Source organism: Mixophyes fleayi, chromosome 4 (assembly GCF_038048845.1).
Source record: "Mixophyes fleayi isolate aMixFle1 chromosome 4, aMixFle1.hap1, whole genome shotgun sequence".
NCBI classification, from domain to species: Eukaryota; Metazoa; Chordata; class Amphibia; order Anura; family Limnodynastidae; genus Mixophyes; species Mixophyes fleayi.
In genome coordinates this window covers 224,814,966-224,835,403 of record NC_134405.1, presented here as the reverse complement: position 1 = coordinate 224,835,403, position 20,438 = coordinate 224,814,966, and the positions used below count along the sequence as shown (strand labels likewise).

At 41.8% G+C, this 20,438-nt stretch overlaps 1 protein-coding gene across 1 annotated transcript in view; it reads left to right on the top strand.

The window, feature by feature from the left end:
- Window positions 1–2,044: 2,044 nt before the first annotated feature.
- Window positions 2,045–20,438, top strand: part of LOC142150799 (solute carrier family 23 member 1-like) — a 214,763-nt gene continuing 196,369 nt past the window's right edge. Inside the window, exons 1-2 of the mRNA XM_075205984.1 lie at window positions 2,045–2,182; window positions 2,304–2,456. Coding sequence (XP_075062085.1) covers window positions 2,045–2,182; window positions 2,304–2,456 — 291 coding nt within the window. The remainder of the gene's footprint in view (window positions 2,183–2,303; window positions 2,457–20,438) is intronic.

The window sequence follows — 20,438 nt, the reverse complement described above, 5'->3', positions numbered from 1 at the left end:
TGAGGGGGGAGCAGAGCATGTAATGTGATGAGAGGAGCTGAGCATGTAATATGAGGGGGGAGCAAAGCATGTAATGTGATGAGGGGGGGTAGAGCATGTAATGTGATAAAGGAGATATTTACTGTGATGAGGGATGGGGCAGGGGATGGCTGGCAAATTTTATCCTGGGAAGCAAGACTCGACTCAACTGCCTATTAGGAACATTTTAAAGGGTAAAAAATTCAGGTGGCCCTGTGACCCAGCCCAGGGAAGCCCACAATGGGACCTACCCGGGGGGGCAGATGCTGCCTGCCCTTGGACGGGTGAGCATGTACTGTGCAGAGGGAGGGGGACAGGGATGGGGAGACCCTGCTAGATTAATTAGTCCTGGGCCCTAGTTTCTGATTGCATCTCTGCAAATACTAGTATAAGGACAGTGATCCTAGGCTCTGTGTGTGTTCTGTGGGGAACCTGGAAAAAGGGTGATTCCCCAGCCTCACTGAGTGTCAAACATCACTGGAAACGTATTTTATATGTAATCTGTCCGCATAGTATATTTTTTATTTAATTTTCTAGGAGGTGTACCTATATATATTTAGTAATTCATGCACAAAAAAGGAAGAAACAGGAGTATATTTTTGTGCAGCACTCTAGGATGTGTAATACTATAAAATAAAATAATTCTTTATAATGAACTAATTTAAAATTAAGTATCCTCCCTGATTACATGGACACCAGCGAAACATTTTTTAAAAACAAATTAAAATCCAAACAAACATGCTTTTGGGAAACAATGTGAAAATTGTGTAGAATAAAATTGCAGTATTAACTGCAATGCCTGTATTAACCTTACATATGCTCAATAAAGAGTCCAATGTTCATATCTTAGCTTTAAGGCTCCATAAGTTAATATAACTACTAAAATATAAGTATTGGAGTCCTTATTAAGAATATTTAAAATCAATACAGGCATTGTAGTTAATGCTGCAATTTTATTTTAATGAACCCATTATTGGCAGATCCATTTCTCCTACCAGTCTTCCAAATTGCACTGAACCACAGCTGAGATCTGTGGATCCGGATTCCCTGTAGCACAGGAGACATCCGTGTGGGTGTCACTGTCCCAGCCACAGCCTCCGCAGCCCCCGCTCAGCAATAGGCAGCCTCAGGGCCATCTTAACAACATTATGGGCCCCGGGCAAAACAGTGCACCGGGGCCCCTAGATATAGATATAGATATAGATATATAGATATATACAGATATAGATATAGATATGTAGAGATAGAGATAGATAGATGTACTTGCTCAGTGACCCTTGAAGGTTTTTTTTGCAGGTTTTTTTCTTTTGCAGGATTATTTATTTTCATTAAGAGCCGTGCCTATGGGCCCCCCTTGCCCGTGGGGCCCCCGGGCAGCTGCCCATCGTGCCCAATGAAAAAGATGGCCCTGGGCAGCCTCGGAATTGACTGCAAAGAACTCTTCACTGTCAGGACCTCCCCCTTCATGTCGGGTTGGTCTGGCATAGAGAAGAATTATAACACCCATCGCCGCAAGCCCACCTACTGCTGGTTGTATAAAAAAAAAATGAATGAAGAAAACGAAATAAAAAATACACAGCCACATCTGACTGCCTCCAGGTGGCCTCTTTAGACCACCGGCCTACCGGGAAAGGCTCTATGACCAATCCGCCCCTGGCTGCAGCCCTGTTCTATGTGTCACTATGTGTGACTATATGTGTCTATGTGTCACACTATGTTCTTTTGTTAAACACTTAAAAGGACAAATGCAATTCACAGAATATTGTTAGTAAAAAGAAAACCTTTCCTTGGTTTTGCACTTCAGGTGCAATCTCAATTAAAGGCACAGCTGCATTGAGGAACACAATTTGTAGAAAAATTCATGTTCTGAACTTAGTATATAATTTGTTCTTATCTGGTATGATAAGTTGTTATTTAAAATCAACTTTATAGTAAATCTGGATGAGATATAAAGTAACGAAAATGAACATTGCAAAGCATTTATGTGCATTTATAGCATGGGAATAAATGGGCATAGGGCCACGGAATGCCAAATGTGGGATTTACAGATAAAGTACAAAATGCCATTTCACAGAATGGAAAAGCAAAACAAAACATGAAGATTGTATTTACGGAAGTTTGTTCCTCTGCAAAACAGACTATTCCAACAAAAATTCAACTTACGGTAACTTTGCTCATCCCTACTTCAGTGAAATATCAGTGAAACTTATCATTTAACACTGTTCTGTAAATCCCTTGACATTAGTTCTGTTTAATAAAATAATTTATATTTTGTTTACTTATAGGAACAGAAATTATTTGATAGTGACATTGAAGGAAATGGACAGAATGTAACTAATGCATCTAATATGGAAGAGAGGAAAAGACCGTCCATAGAATTAATTTATGCCATCAATGACAGACCACCTTGGTATTTGTGTATATTGTTGGCACTTCAGGTTAGTATATAAATTTTGAATTAAAAAAATAGAGACACAAATGATAAACCAGTGGTGCACGCAGGGGGGGTTTCTGGGTCTCCGCTAAAAAGTGCCCTACATATCGGCACTGTAGCATACAGCAGCCGCGGCGCTCTCTAAGAAGCGTCCGCAGCGGTGCTGTATTGTATACAGCGCCGTGGCTGCTGTATACTACAGTGCAGCCGAAATGGAGCTTCTGCGCATGTGCGGGAGCATGCGCGGAAGGTCTCTAGGGTTTTTACTTTTTCGAGGGTGGAGGAAACCCCCCCCCCGAAAAATCTTCCATGCACCCCTGCAAACCTAAGAGTTTCTACAATTTTATTAAATTGTAACAAAATACCCATGTGTAAATCATGCTATCCTATTTTTGACTTTAAGGTGACATCCTTTCCTCTATCCCTGTGGTTTTGATGGGCCTTTATCAATATCCCCTCTCACCATAGTAATACTTAGATGGGAAATGCAGCCAGGTGCTGACCACAGAGATAATTAAACAGCCCTTAGAACCAGCATTAGAACTGGTTACTAGAGCACCTGCAGCTTCCTCTTGAATTAATTTTGTACATTCTGGTGGCAAATTAAGGTTCACTTTGTACAAAGAGTCAAATGTGCTAGTAGCCAATTAAAATATGGCATTCACCTGTTTCTATTACTTTCAGCTCCACATGGCTTCTCCAAGAGGAAACACCAGAAATTAAGTGTTGTGGTATTTTGGGTTCACATTCAGACTTTTGCACCAGGGCCTTATGCCCATTAGTAACGACAAGGGTAAACATTAAGGAGGGAATTCAATTAACAGCCCTGGGAGCCTCATGCAATGTGCTTGTGCGCACACTTTCTGTTAATATTTTAGTGAAGTCTTCACTTAATTTTCTAATCTCTATTGTTACGGCTACCAGCTATTATCATAAGCTTACAGAACTATCAGCAGAGGTATTCACCTATAGCAGCCGCCTTCCCATAGAGCTAGATATGCTCACAGGTACTCTGATGCCCCCAGGTCTTAAACTCAGCATAATGCAAACTTATGAGTAATGCTGCAGCACGGAAATAGGAAGTGATGACAGAAGATAGCGATGGTTAGGAACAAGCCAGGGTCCAAGAACAGGAACAGGCAGCGTGTTCAGGTTTAGGCAAAGATCAGGGCCGGAGCTAACGGGGGTATCTGAATCACAAGCAAAGGTCAGGGCCACAAGCAAATAATCATTAGTCAGAGAAAACAAGCCAAAGGTCATACACAAAAAGTAATCCAGGAATCTGCACAACAGGACAGGAGCAGGTCAGCAGCCAGGAACTGAACGCTATAACCGGCAGGGATGCTAAGCCCTCCCTGACTTAAATACATAGATGAACCAATAAGGAGCCAGGAATCTCCGCTGTGATAATAAGCCTCAGGAGGCTGCAAATTAAATTGATAATGAAGAACATGCGCCCGGAGCCCCCTTCAAGCCAGGACGCGGCAAATAGAGGCATAGCATCCCAACAGTTTCTAAGGCAACGGCCGGTACACAAACTGGAAGTGATATCCCAGTTGCCATGGCGATGGGCAGGACAGAGCAGAGGTATACAGCGAGTCGCGGCGGCTAGGGACATTGCCGCGGCTCATAACATCTATGAGGTGTAAGCAAAAATAAGTTAAGATTTCAAGCTGAACATCAAGAGTTTCTGGAGGCACTTTGCCTTTAATTGAATTCTTCCCTGTGAAAATAGAAATTGGTCAAATATAAAAGAGGACTTAGCAACATCCACTGAATTCCACTCTCTAACGTCCCCACACCAAAATATAAAGCATGCTTTTTTTATTTTGTACAGCATTAGTTAAGCAGCTGGAGCTGTCTATCTGGTTTACAGCAGAGTTGTGCATCGTATTCCTTGTTTCACAAGATCAAACATACAATAACATGCAAACTGACATTATTTATCATACGATTCTAGCATATTCTGAAGTACTGTGTTTAACACCCAGATGGCAGTCACAACTTATTTTTACTATACTACTTTGTTTGTAATCAGTTGCACATGTGCAAGCTAAAGATTAGGCATGGAAAATTTCAAAGCAGGTCCCAAATAGAGATTGACATTTCCACGAGATGCAACAGTAGGCCCCAAGCTTAAGTGGATCCTCTGTTATCCCTTGTCACGTAAAACACATGGGATAGTCATTTTATTCTAACTTAATATATGTGATGTTATTATGAATTAAAAATTTGTGATCGTGTATGGTACAGAGACTCAACTTTAACTCAGCAGTGTAAATAGAATTCCTGGAGGATACTTCATCAGGATAAGCTTTAACTTCCTTTATGAACCTATGCTGTATAATTAATTTCTTCAAATCTGTGATTTTTCCTCGCAAATGATCTGCTAATTGTTGATGTGTACAGGAAATTTTGACCTGTATTAATCTGGTCGTCAATACTGCTTGTGTTGTGAGTCTGTCCACAATAATGTTCAACATTTAAAGATTTGTTGTAGCAGGGACACACATGTTAGCAGCTGTCATCTTTCAGGGACCGCTATTTTATGTTCAACGCGGCTTCAGAGGGCATTTCATTTTATAGGTGTTTTGTATACAGGAATTACCATGAATTTTTGTTTATATGGGAGGCGTTTCCAGAAAAATATCCCTCCCCCTTACACATTCCAACACTGCTATTATAATCTCCTTCCAACCAGAACTATTGGAACTTTTTTTCCTGAGATCTTTATCAGCCTTTGATTCTTCCTGTAACCAGCTTCTGTTTCACATTAGGAACGGGAGGGAGAGAATGAGCTTCCAGATTAAATAGTCGGCTCAAAGGGTACATTAGGCACTGTATAATAATTGTACAAAGAAATACAATGAGGATGTAGTGGTAAGAGATTAAAAGTATTGCTAAAATTTGCCAACATATTCATTTAAAAATGAAATCTTGTGCTCCTTAGTTTGTGATATTGTTCCCTAAAAAATGTAAAAATACTGTTGAAGTAGTCAGTGTGGAATGTGTTAATCATTACACATCATTGAGCATTGAACTATTCTCTAAAACTAGACCTTAAAGACATACTTTTATTATTAAAAAATAGCGTGTTTAAATGTAACTTTACATAAATAACCTAAAAAAATAGGAAGACAGTAGACAAATGTATATAATAAATGAAATATCTAAGTAATTTATTAAAATCGAACAATTGATAAACTATATGCTTTAATTGATTTTATTTTAAATGTTATTTATTGTGCCTAATTTTTTTATATATACTTTATATTTTATATCTATTGTATATTTTATCAATTGTTATGTTTTAATAAATTATTTTTATATTTCTTTTATTATATAAATTTTGTTAATATGTTATTGTGTTCCTATTTACTAACTTTATTTATGCACATTTACATTTATATACACAGATTTGTTAGAGACATTGTCACTTCTTTTATTTTACTATTGTCTTTCTACTGTTAGGGGATTGCAGAACCCCTGATCAGCAGATTTTCATAGCTTTAGCACCATTAAGGTGCTAAAGCTATGAAAAGCTTTTGTAAAGCTTTTTAGGTTGTTTAATGTTAGCTTTATTAATAAGACATACCATAAATGAAAACAATAGGTACATGTACACATATGTTCATACAACTCCTCCCTCTCCTTCAAACTTTACATTCAGTCACTATCCATATTCTGCTACCTCCATCTTAGCATATATCCAAGATCCGGCCCTTTCTCACCAAGAAAATCACCCACACTCTTATCTACTTCCTAGAAATATCTTGCCTTGATTACTGTAACCTCCTTCTCTCTTGTCTACCCGACTCACCTTGCCTCTTTTAAGTCTATTTTCAAAGCTGCTGCCCACCTTATTTTTGCTATCCCACCAATTTATCTCTATTGTCCCTCTCTATCAGTTGTTACATTGGTTCCCCATTGCTTACAGAATAATATTTAAACTCATCATCCTCCCCTACAAAGCTCTCAACTAGAGATGCTCAGGCTCTGTTCCCCGAGAACCGAACACACCCGAATTTAGCATATCCGAGTACTGAGCCGGCTTGGCTTGGTACTTTTCGCGCCCTCGGAATTGAAAACGAGGCAAAACATCATTTTTACATCCTCAGATCTCGCAAGTTTTGGATTCTATAAGTACCACCCTCCACGGCTATCCAGCACCATTTTCACAGAGTGACACTAAAGGGGTAGCACAGTTCTTGGCAGTCTCTAGAGCAGTTAGTCAGCGTCATAGGTAGAAAAGAAAGAGGAGGGGTAGCAGTGTTCTCCAAAGTCTCCAGTGACATTCAGGAGAGCTCCGTTGCTCCATTACTAATTGTCATTGCTGAAATAGAATTTATAGGTCTGGCAGGCTTGGTTTTCTAAATCTGTAGTTACATTGTACTGTGTTATATAGGTAACACAACAAAAAGGAGAGCTCCATTGCTAATTGTTATTGCTGAAAGAGAAATACTAGAGCTGGCAGGCTTGATCTTCTGAATTTGCAGTCAAATTGTACGGTGTTATATAGATGTAACAATTATGTAATGTGTACAACAATGCAGTACAGTAGGTATAAAATATGGAGTACTTGCTGGTGGTGCGGAGTCTAACGAATCCCCTGGTATTCACCAAGAACCGCCGCAAGGCGGGATGGGCTTTGCTGCGGAGGATCACGGGTCGCGGTCCACTGGTCTGCCTCTAGAGGTAAGGATGTAGGAGGTAGCTCATGATACGCTGGAACTGGAAGGTAGTAGTAACCACTCCGTGGTCAGGATAGCCGAGGTCTGGTACACTGGATACAGATAATGCGTGGTACAACAAGCCTGGGTCTGGTACACTGGAGTGGAGATATATACGTAGTCAGCAAGCTGGGGTCTGGTACACTTGGAGCGGAGATAATACGTGGTCAGCAAGCCAGGTTCTGGTACACTTGGAGCGGAGATAATACGTGGTCAGCAAGCCGGGGTCTGGTACACTTGGAGCAGAGATAATACGTGGTCAGCAAGCCGGTGTCTGGTACACTTGGAGCGGAGATAATACGTGTTCAGCAAGCCAGGGTCTGGTACACTTGGAGAGAGAAGCCTGGGAAGTCAGAACTGGTAAACGGAGAATCCACACAGAGATCACCAAGTCAGGGAACATAGGAAGTTGCTCTGACGCTGGCCAGGCATCAGAGCAGGTCTTTAGTAATTTGCAGGTTTCAATTTCCTGCCCTATGCTGTCATGTGACAGCGCCGCCGCGAACCAGAAGAGAGAGAGGATTGCGGCACTGGAGCGAGGACAGGTGAGTTGTAATAATAGATTACACACAAAGAGGAGAGCTCCATTGCACCATTGCTAATTGTCATTGTTAAAATAGAAATACAAGGGCTGGTAGTCTTGGTCTTCTGAATTTGCAGTCCAATTATACTGTGTTATATGGGTTACACACAAGAGGAGAGCTCCATTGCACCATTGCTAATTTTTATTGCTGAAATAGAAATAATAGGGCTGGCAGTCTTGGTCTAAATCTGCAGTTACATTTTACTGTACCATAGCTCACTCAGAAATAGGAGGCTGTCACTGGCTGTCAGCATTCTTAAAAGTCTCCAGTGACATTTTACTATGCCATAGCTCATACCGAAACAGGAGGTGTGGCATTGTTCTTGTTAATCTCCAGTCTCAGTCATGATGTTACTAATCCCTGTACCTCATGTGCTAAAGACTATGTTCAAGTGCATAGTGGTTTTAAGTCAGGGAAACAAAAATGTAAATAAAAAGCTTTTATCTTTGTAAAGAAAAAAACACCTCTCTAATAAAGGTGAAAGTTTATTGCAGAAAAACATAAAATTGCCAACATGCCATTCTACCCAAAATATTACCAAGCATACCAGCATCAGCTAGTACCCTTCTCTCAGCTAGATCTCAGCACCTACAATCTACACTGTCATCATATTCACCCTCATCAGTGTGCACATCATCCTCAAACAATACTAATTCATCCCGCTGGAATCCACCATCACAGAAGTCTCTGTACTTTGATGTAATTTTCGGTAATGGCCTTCTTCATGAAATTTGTAATTCATTTTACAGAAGAGCTGTCACGATTTTTGGGCAATTCTTTTATACAGACCAAATATCAAAATGTTGTGCTGACTCATCTGCATCACCACTGGGTGTCTTGGGAAAGTTCATTTTTTTCCTAGCAGCAATTTCCAGAGAAACTGATGGAGGAAATGTCATTGTGTCATGTACTACTTGAGCTGTCAGTTTCTTGACCAGGAGCTCATTGCATCTCTTGAGATCTGGGTCAGTTGGAAAGAAAGAAAAGACATAGCTCTTAAACCTAGGATCAAGCACAGTTGCCAAAATGTAATGATCCGATTTCAAGATGTTGATAACTCTTGGATCCTGGCGAAGCAAATAAAGTACTTAAACTACAAGACCAACATAATTAGCGGAATTGCTTTTTTTTCATTTCCTCCTTCAATTTCTCTTGCTGCTTTTCAAAAAGTCTAATTAGGGGAATCCTATTAATCAAGCTAACAGTGTCTGCACTCTCGTCACAGGTGACTACTTCGAGTGGTTTCAACACCTTGCACAACATGGAAAGTATTCTCCATTGCGCTGGACTACAGTACATTCCCCCTAAATTCTATTCTTCTTGCAGCTGCTGTAGTCTCCTATATGCTTTTGCAGAATCCCAAAAATGACCCTAAATATTTCGGGACACAGACAGCATCTCCTGCATGTCATTGTCATTTTCTAAAAAGTTCTGTACCGCCAAGTTGAATGTGTGAGCAAAACAGGAAATGTGATGAAATTCCCCCCGCTGTAATGCTCTAACAATATTGGTGGCGTTATCAGAAATCTCATATCCTCAGGAGAATGCAAGAAGGATAAGCCATGTTGCAATGACATCCCTTCGTTTTTCAAATAGGTTGCCAGCGGTATTTCCTCTGACCTGCGCCTTGTCTTGTCTCTGATAACCACCTCTCACTCCGCCTTCAAGACTTCTCCCAGGCTGCTCCTCACTTATGGAATTCCCTACCACGCTCAATCAGACTTTCCCACAGCCTTTAAATCTTTAGATGATCTTTTAAAACCGATCTATTTTTTAGAGTTGACCTTATCGATAACACTATTCACACTAATGCACCCTCACAACTATCCCAATCTCCACTCTGAGCCACACTCGCTCCTCTTGTTTCAGCTGTGCCCTCTTCCCTTTAGAATATAAGCTCTCTAATGAGCAGGGTCCTCCATACCCTTTGTTTTTTTAATGTCTCCATTCATTCTGTCTGCCTGGTCTGTTGTTGTTTTACATATGTCTTGTTTTATGTATGTCCTTGTCTTCCCAACTGTACGGCTCTTTGGAGCACTGTGGTGCCTTACAAATCTGCGATAATAACAATAATAATAATAATAATAATATGCTTCTTAGTGAACCAGATGATACATAGAGTAGCGTGCCTCTGAAATAAAGCGGCGTTCTTTGGTACATGCTGCTCCTGCTGTCCCTGCTGGTGAAGGCGAATCACCAACCCAGTGGGCTGTCACAGTCATATAATCTTTTGTTTTCCCAGTTCCACTTGTCCACATATCTGTGGTTAAGTGTACAGTGTTTAGAATTGCATTTTGTAGCCCAATAATTACATTTTTACGAACCTTCTAGTAGAGGTGAGGAATAGCTTTTCTAGTAAAATGGTATTGTGATGGAATTTGGTAACAAAGACCTCAAGTGACTGTGTAAAACCAGCTGCATCAATAGTGGATATTGGACGCAGATCTAATATTAGCATAGTCGCCATGGAGTCTGTGATCGCTTTGCGACTGGATGTCAGCTTTCATACTTGCTTCCTCTTGCAAATAATTGTCTAACAGTCAGTTGTTGTAAACTACTAGTAGTCTTTATCTTAGTCTGCTACTAGGTTGAAGATCCACCCCCAGCAGCAGCAGCAGTGGGCCTAATGCTCAAGGATTCTTCTGAGGAGTCCTGGATAGGGGAGGAGTCATCTCGCCGTAGAAACTTGGATGCAGGACTAACTCCGATCAATTGTGAGGATATTGATGATGAAGGTGTTGGGGGTGTAGATTGAGGGTGCTGGGATCTAGAGAGAAGGGAGGTAGCTGATGCTGGACTGCTTGTTGTTACTTTTTTAGCATAAGTTTCTGATTTTCACAAAAGCTTTCCATGAACTTGCTTCAAATGGCATAACATGGATGAGGTTTCTAGATGGTTAAGGTCCCTACCTCTACTGACTGTGGCTTTACAATGCTACAAATGGCTAGACAACTGTTGTCAGGATTTGGGTAAAAATAATTCCACACATAAGAGGTGGGTTTTTTGGTCTTATGGCCAGACATGACAATGGCCTTCTTCTTATCACTGGCAAGTACTGCTGCAGTCCTTGTTTGAAAGTGTATGAAAATAATATTGTGACCTGTGAGGTGGTCAAAATTGACTGCAAATCACTTGAAATTAGTGTTATTGATGTTAATAATAATGTAGGGTGGAAAAAAAAGCAAAATTATGTGATTTTAGCAAAACAAAAATGTGATTTAGAAAAAGAAATAGGGATCCTAAACCAAAACCAAAACACATAAGGGTGGTTTTGCCAAAACCAAAACCAAAACATGAAGGTAAGCCAGATCCAAAACCAAAACCAGAACACGGGGGTGAGTGGACATCTCTACTTTCAACCAATCAACCCTCCTTACATCTCCAACCTCATCTCTAGCAATACTCCTTGCCGCCCTGTCCACTCTGTCATTGAATGCCTCCTCACTGATTATCTCTTCCCTCTCCCGCTTCCTGGACTCTGTCTGGGCTGCTCCCACCTGTGGAACGATCTCCAATGCCCTATCAGGTTAGCCTCTACTCTCCAAAGCTTCAAGCGTATCCTTAAGACTCATTTCTTTATTCAAGCCTATCACCCCCCTTACTAACTTCTTTTTCACGGCTATCACCTCCACTCCCCCACTTTCTTCCCCTTCCCTTTAGGATGTAAGTTCTCACAAGGAGGGTCCTCTTTCATTGTATTCTCCTTGGGATTTTGCATCTACATGGGAACACATCGGAAGATGTATGGATGCAATATAAAAGAGAGGTTGTCTCTCTGGCATACATTTAGATATTTGACACTGTAGGCAAAATGCTGAGGGTACAGCTGAGTATACAAAGTTTGGGGATTTGGTAACAGGCTACAGAGTTGGCAGTATTTGAACAGCGTGTAGAATTTTTAAGAGTCCACAGTGTTTGTAGGCACTGCCTGGGCAGCACATAGCATGTACTGAAGTACACAGATATGTCAGCACTGTTTGAACAGCATGTAGCATGCAATAAGTTATCTGTTGAGTACACAGAGGTGTTGGCACTGGTTTAACAGCGTGTAGCGTGCAATAAGGTACACAGAGGTGCTGGCAGTGTTTAAACAGTGTGTAGTATTTGTAAGCACTGCCTGGGCAACGCATAGCATGTACTGGGATACACAGATGTGTTATCACTGCTTGAGCAGCGCATAGTGTGCAATAAGGTATTTATTGGCACTGTTTGAAAAGTGAGTGGAATATAATGAATTACACTGACATCTGGCAATGTTTAAACAGCATGAAGCCCGCAATAAGGCACGCCGAGGTGGTGGCACTGGTTTAACAGTGAATATCGTGTAATGAGGTATACAGATGTATTGGCACTGTTTGTATAGTACATAGCATGCAATAAGGTACACAGATGTGTTAGCACTGTTGGAACAGTATGTAGTGTATAATAACGTACATGGATATGTTGGCACTGTTTGAACAGCGTGATGCATTCAGTAAGGTACACAGAGGTGTTGGCATGGTTTGAACAGCATGTAGAGTGCAACTAGGTACATGGATGTGTTGGCATGGTTTAAACAGCACATAGTATTCAATAAGGTAAACGGTTGTGTTGGCACTGATAATGCAGTAAACCAAATGGATACAATGGAGTATATCGCAGTGATACTCTAGAACAGAGATAGGGAACAAGTGTAGCGCATATATAAACACTAATGACAATAGCTTGCAGGTGGGATTGGCACAACCAAATACACTAGAGCAAAGTTTCCCACCGGACTTCACCAAGGATCCCCGCAAGAATATATTGACTGTACTCAATGAGGACTTAGATTGCGGCGCAGTGTAGTTAGCTCCCTCTGTGAAAACAGCAGAGTACTTATCTGGTATGAGAACTATGCTGAAAACAGATGGAAATGCGGTTTTGGGTGGGAGTCTGGACAAAGGAGTTGAAGAAGGGATGTTATATTTCCAATTATAGTGATGGAGTAGGAGTATCACTGTTGGACACAATTTATATTTAGGCACTTGAGGAGTCACTAAGCAGTGGCTGGTTGATTAGTGATTCTCTACATATGTCATCAGCACTGGAGGTTGGTGGTATCACCTGAGTGTTATGTCATCTCTAGCCTGAGGCTGAGGCTGAGCCCAGCTGGGTTCTGCTAAGAATTCTAATTGGAAATGCCATCATACAATGGCCTGTTGAGTGTTGGAGGTACTGGTGGTACTGACACCTTCTACTATTCCATCACCCTCTGAACATCTTGACCTGCTTCTCTAGCCCTGTTTCTTGCGCTCCAGACTATTCATGTTGGACATTGCCATCACTCTCTCTCACTTCCCCATACATAATTTATTCTGCATTACCATACTATCTGTGTATTTTTTGTTTAATCATTATGTCTGATATTTGTATACTTTTGTTTTCATGTATTACATAGTATGTAATGTGTTATGGATAAATGCTGTCTGTACTACAGTATATGTCAGATACAGCTCTGTATACATTTTGAGCCCCTTTCAAATAAAAGATAATAAGAATCCCCATTCTATGGGGAGACGTATGTGGGGTTAGACGTGTGTGATTTCTGCACTAAGTGGGATTTTCTCACAAAGTGGACGAAAATGCACAGTTAGACAACACAGTTGGACAAACATTGGACTACATTTGACTTGCTTTTACTCCCATCAATAAGCAACATCTGCCACAGCCTATTTCAGCACTACTTGTCTATTTATATGGAATACTGCTAAGAGGTAATTCTTAAAATACCCTTGCTTTTTGCTTTTACCCCTTTTATCACAATGTTTCACAAATTGCTTTTCTTAGTCTCATTTCATGGCATGATCTTTAGGACTGTGTCATCTTTCACCCCTCCACCAACACACAAATTTGTTCATATTGCACCTGCATTACTCCACTCACCTCTATTTAACACCCATGAACTGTTGTCCTATTTATTATCTCTAACAAGTACAGCCTCCACCTGTCGCCAGAAAATAAAAGGCCACACATCTTACAATCCCCTTGCCTATCTTTCGCTCACTCTGCTTCTATTAGCTGGTGATATATCACCTAATCCAGGTCCCCCACACTCCTCACACACACATACATCAGAACACTACCGTTCTATAGCAAACCTCAAACACATCACCTGTCTCCCCTCTCTTCCCAAGTCCTTTAAATGTGCCCTTTGGAATGCACGCTCTGTTTGTAACAAACTTACCTCCGTTCATGATCTCTTCCTCTCAAAAAACCTCAACCTTCTGGCAATAACAGAAACATGGCTTATGCAATCAGACACTGCCTCACCTGCAGCACTTTCACATGGTGGCCTCCATCTCACCCACACCTCCAGACCTGAAGGCAGACAAGGAGGTGGGGTTGGACTACTTCTCTCCCCACAGTGCACATACACAGTTCTACCAAATGTCCCATCACTCACGTTCACATCTTTTGAAGTACATGCTATTCGCATTTTTAATCCATTCTCCCTACGTGTTGCGGTGATCTATCGTCCCCCTGGAGCACACCAACAATTTATTGAGGATTTCTCTGCATGGCTCCCTCACTTCTTATCTTCAGACATCCCCACCATCATCATGGGTGACTTCAACATCCCCATTGATAACCCACCTTCCAAAGCTGCTTCCAAACTACTCTCTCTAACATCCTCACTTGACCTCTCCCAGTGGATTGAATCATCTACTCATAAGGATGGCCACTGCCTTGATCTTGTTTTCTCTAGACTATGCTCAGTTTCTAATTTTATTAATACACCCTTCCCCCTCTCGGATCATCACCTTATCAGCTACACTCTCACCCCCACTGCTCTAACCTCTCTACTGTCTGACTCAACCAAGCCTCCTCATACTCGTAGAAATCTTAATTCTATTAATCTTCAACAATTTTCCACCTCTCTCCAACACCTTCTCTCCCCTATCTCTACATTCTCATCCCCTGAGATGGCAGTACCTCATTTTCACCTAACCTTAGCAACGGCCCTTGATCAAGTGGCTCCAGCGACACTTCATACTACACGTCGACTTCGATGTCAACCGTGGCACACCAAAGCAACACGAAATCTTCAAAAACTGTCCCGTAAAGCAGAACGTCACTGGCGTAAATCTCGAAGCTCTAATGACTTCTTCACATATACTTCTGTCTACCACTCCTATCGAAATGCTCTGGACACTGCAAAACAAACATACTTTCAATCTCTTATCTATGCTCAGGCTTCTAACCCCAAACGCCTTTTCAATACATTTAATCATCTTCTCAATCCTCCCACCCCGAACCCTCCATCTACTATCAGTGCTCAGGATCTTGCTTCCTACTTCAAGGACAAGATTGACAAGATCAGACTAGAAATGGTATCCTCTTCCTCAACAAGCCATCAGCTCATTTCCTTCCCACTACCCTCTGACACCCTTTCTTCATTTGACCCCACAAATGAAGAGGAAATTTCTACGCTCTTCTTATCTTCCTACTCTACCTCCTGTCCTCTTGATCCTATTCCCTCGCAAATTGGTAGATCCCTGTCTTCTGTGCTCATTTCACCTCTAACTCAAATCTGTAATCTCTCACTCTCTACTGGCATCTTTCCATCACTATACAAGCATGCAGTGATTACTCCTATTCTAAAAAAACAAAACTCCGACCCAAACTCTCTCTCAAATTACCGTCCCATCTCTCAGCTCCCTTGCCCCTCCAAGCTTCTAGAGAGACTTGCCTACACTCGCCTCACACGCTTTCTTTCCGCAAACAACCTGTTGGATCCTCTTCAGTCTGGCTTTCGTTCTCAACACTCCACAGAGACTGCGCTGACCAAGGTTGTTAATGATCTGATCACTGCTAAGACTGAACGCCATTACTCTCTCCTAATTCTCCTTGATCTCTCGGCTGCATTTGACACCGTTGACCACTCTCTTCTCATACAAACACTGCAATCCCTAGGTCTTCAAGACACAGTTCTATCCTGGTTCTCATCTTACCTCTCTAATCGCTCTTTCACTGTTAATTTCTCTGGAGCCACCTCTGCTCCGCTTCCCCTATCAGTTGGAGTACCACAAGGCTCGGTGCTAGGTCCTCTGCTGTTCTCTATCTATACCGCTTCTCTTGGAAATCTAATAAGTTCCTTTGGCTTTCAGTATCATCTCTATGCGGATGATACCCAAATCTATCTATCCTCTCCTGATATCTCGACATCTGTGTTGTCCCGTGTAACTGACTGTCTTTCTGCCATTTCATCTTGGATGGCCTCTCGTCAACTCAAACTTAATCTTTCTAAAACAGAGTTAATAATATTCCCACCCGCCAACAAGAGCATACCTGACATTTCTATCTCTGTTGATAACATGACCATAAATCCCACCCCACAAGCTCGCTGCCTAGGTGTAATCCTTGATTCACGCCTATCCTTTGTTCCCCACATTGACTCTATATCTAAATCATGTTACATACATCTAAAGAACATTTCCAGAATCCGCACATATCTCACACAAGACACTGCTAAAACCTTAATTCATGCACTAATCATCTCCCGCATTGACTATTGCAATTCCCTCCTTACTGGTCTTCCCAAAAACAGACTCAAACCCCTAAAATCTATTTTACATGCTTCGGCAAGACTGATTTTCCTTGCAAATAGCTATTCCTCTGTTGAATCACTCTGTATGTCTCTACACTGGCTGCCTGTCTTCTACCGAATCCAATATAAAATACTTTTACTAACCTACAAGGCCATCAACAAAGCTGCACCAACATACATCTCCTCTCTTGTCTCAAAATATCTCCCAACTCGGCAACTCCGTTCTGCAAAAGATCTGCGTCTCTCATCCACCCTCATTACATCCTCCCATTCCCGGTTACAGGACTTTTTTCGGGCTGCACCCACTCTATGGAACTCTCTCCCTCGCACAATAAGACTCTCCTCTGTTCTACAAACTTTCAAGCGTTCTCTGAAAACCTACCTATTCAGACAAGCTTATAATATTCCTCAACCACCATCTTAACCTCACTACCTTTAGCCTGTTACACAATTTCACACAAGACAACTACCCCCGGAATAACATTGTTGTGTGACAGGATCATTTAGCTTATGAGTCACCCTCCCTTTGCAGTCTGGCTGGGCCAAGATGCAAAATGTATACTTAACCTCATGTGTCAATCTCCCATTGTCCCATAGATTGTAAGCTTGCGAGCAGGGCCTTCTCACCTCTTTGTCTGTTTTACCCAGTTTGTTTATTAGTTTATTACGTTTGTCCCCAATTGTAAAGCGCTACGGAATATGTTGGCGCTATATAAATAAATGATGATGATGATGATGATGAATTGTACTCATGTAGATAAAACAAATACATACCCATATATAATATTATACTTGTTATATAAGCCTGCCTCACTCATTTCTCTTCCCACAGCCCTTTAAAATGAGTACTCACTTGATTTCTTTCTGATTCTCTTAAACATAATTGCATTGTAAGTATATTGTCTGGTTGTAAGATATCAGATGACGAGAGCTATCAGTCTCTCATATATGCCGTGCCTTTAGCAAGGGGAAACTCAAAATTGTTTCTAATAATGTAGAAGACACACCATATTTTGAAAGTGACCTCTTTCTTCTCACGGAGAATCTGGCTGATTTGGGATAAGGCACGCAGGCATCTATTGTTTTCTCTTCTTTCTGAACCTCACACAGAATGTATTCACACAGATTTACTTAAGAATAGTCAAGAAATCATTGGTACAGTAATTACAGGAAATGGTTCAAGTGTAAATTCAGATTAAAGTAAGATCACATTCTCACTGAGTTTCTGGATTGACATTGTCAAGATCATTATAGCTGTGTGGGGGGTAATCTGCAAGTGACATACATGCAGCTACTGGATCTATTGCTAATTTCACGGTTTAATTCTTGCATGCTGCCATCTACTCCCGCTACCAAAGTCCTGACCTTTATGACCTCTCTTTTAATTTAATTCTTCTTTTCTTACTTAGTTCTACTACTGACTAATGCAAGAAAATCAAAATGAATGGCAGACGTTGTTTAACAGATATTATTTATCACATAAGCAAGAAATATGCAGTATAAACTCATGTATCAAGTTACTAGTTGTAAAACAATATGGAGTATACTTGTGCTGTATAAATAAATATTAATAACAACATTTAATAAGAAATGGATACCATGATTTTCACTGGTGTTCTTTCCGAGTGATGCGAGGGAAAATAAATAAATAAATATATATATATATATATATATATATATATATATGTGTGTGTGTGTGTGTATGTATATATATATATATATATATATATATATATATTGCAGCTGGGTTAGGGGGACAGGAGTCATCTTCTGGGATAAGTGGTAGTGTACAGCAGCTGAGAAATCACAAGTCCTAGGATTGGGTACAACTGGCCTCAGCCAGTATTATTAGGGAATTAAAAAGATAAAAAAAAAACTTAAAAATAAACACCTTTCCTTTCTGGCATTAACTAAATACAGGTCGTTCCTGACTCCTAGGTGATCTCCAGCCGGGCTTCTTCTACCACTTACAGTTCCAGAGACCCCATGGACAAGTATCTCCATGAAATTTGTCACAGATCTTCCCAATAGTCATGGGTTCAACACCATTTGGATGGTGGGGGATCGCTTTTCGAAATGGGCACACTTTGTTCCTCTCAAAAAATTACCTTCGGCCTCTGAGCTTGCTCTCCTTTTTATTAACAACATTTTCCGCTTCCATGGTTGTCACCTAGAGATCATCATTGACTGAGGAGTACAATTTATCTCTAAATTCTGGAGATCCTTTTCCAAACATCTAGGTATTCAGCTAATATTTTCTTCAGGCTACCACCCTCAGACCAATGCACAAACTGAGCGGGTCAACCAGGATTTGGAGACTTACCCCCGTTGTTATTATTCAAACCATCAAGCCTCCTGCAGTGATCATCTTCCCTGGGCGGAGTACTCTCATAATAACCATCAGCATGAGTCCACCAGTGTATCTCCCTTCTTCACTATTTTTGGCAGACATCCTGTCCTACCGACCATTTCTGAGGATTCCAGTGTACCTGTCCGTGCTGTTCAAGGTATGGTCCGTGACTTTTCCAGGTTTAAGACAGGTTGTTATAAGCCTCCAATCGACATAAACACTTTGTGGATTGTCATCGCAGAACCCATCCAGTTCTTCATGTAGGGGACAAGCTGTGGTTATCCACATGTAATTTCAAACTCAAAAGTTCCATCTATGAAATTTGCGCCCCGCTATATTGGGCCTTTTTGCGTATCACATGTCATCAATGCTGTTGCCTCCCTCTCTCCGTGTTCACAATTCCTTCCATATATCTCTTCTCACACCCTTAATTCTAAATGAATTTTCTAGGAATACTCTTCCTTCTCCTCCCATCAAATCGGTTATGGGAGATGAGTACGAGGTCGAACGTACCCTAGTTTCCCGTACTGTTCATGGAAAAATTCAGTTCCTGGTTCATTGGAAAGGCTATGGCCCAGAGGAGAGATCCTGGGTCGACAAGAAGGATTTACAATCTCCCCGTCTTCTCTCCAAATTCGTTGGGGGCCAGTCTGCCAGACGTTCTGTTTCGGAGAGAAGGGAGGGAGGTACTGTCAGGCGCTGCATCCACACTATCTCCGGGTGCGATAGACAGCTGCCTGTCACCTCCGATATTGGTGTTCAGTTGCCTGGCAGGGGGATGTCTTCTTGCTTCCGGGTGCGGGAGCGCATGCGCCGTCACTCCGCATCTCGTTGCTAGGCAGCGGGGATGCTAGGCGGCTTCCAGTCAGTGGTCAGCATCTCTAACCACCGACACACCCCCTCTCCTATCAGGCTTTTACCAGGGGTATTTATGGAAGGCTCTGGCACCACTAGAGTGCCAGAGTATTGGTTTCACAATGCTCCAACACTCTGACTGCATCTACTCCTGATCCTTCTGAACCGGCTTCCCTCTGACCTTTCTATTGGATTTCACCTTGTACCTTGCTGCTAGCTCTGGTTTCCTGGTTTTGGAGTGCCTCTGAATATTCTTTGGATTTGCTTTTGTACCTCGCTGCCGTTGGTTCTGACCCGGATTTATTGACTACACTTATTCACTCTGGTGCTACGCTGGTGGCTGTCTTGGAGAACCACGACCTGCTTACCCTCTTGCAGCAATGCCCAAACTCCCTTGCTGGGGTCCCTGGTAAATACCGGGGGTACGTTAGACTCCGTGCCTCCTTGTTCAGCTGCGCCAATACCAGCTAGTACCTGATCGTGACAGGAAGAGCTGAAGGGATCAGAAAAGAGCTGACTGTGTCCAGAATCAATAAAGGCTTACTGGAGTGTATGGCACGGCTGATGGAATTTGGTGGTAGAGCAAGCCGCAGTAAGGGGTGATGGCCACTGTAGAACTCAGGGGAAGGTGAGTGAATTCAGCCGAGTAGATTAAGAAAATCAGACTGCACAGAGGAGATTGGAGATGAAGAAGGGTCTGCAATGAGTGCAAGCTAGACAAAGATGGAACAAGCGCTGAGTTAGTTGCTACTCAGGTGAGTGGAGTACAGCCAAGCACACTGGATAGATGCTTGCACAGGCTACAGGGCAGGTGAGAGGGGCCGTGTTGTGCTCAGCAGGGTGTAGAATGACAGTTGGTGAAGTAGCCCAGAAGAGGGAGTCGGCACTTACCCTCGGC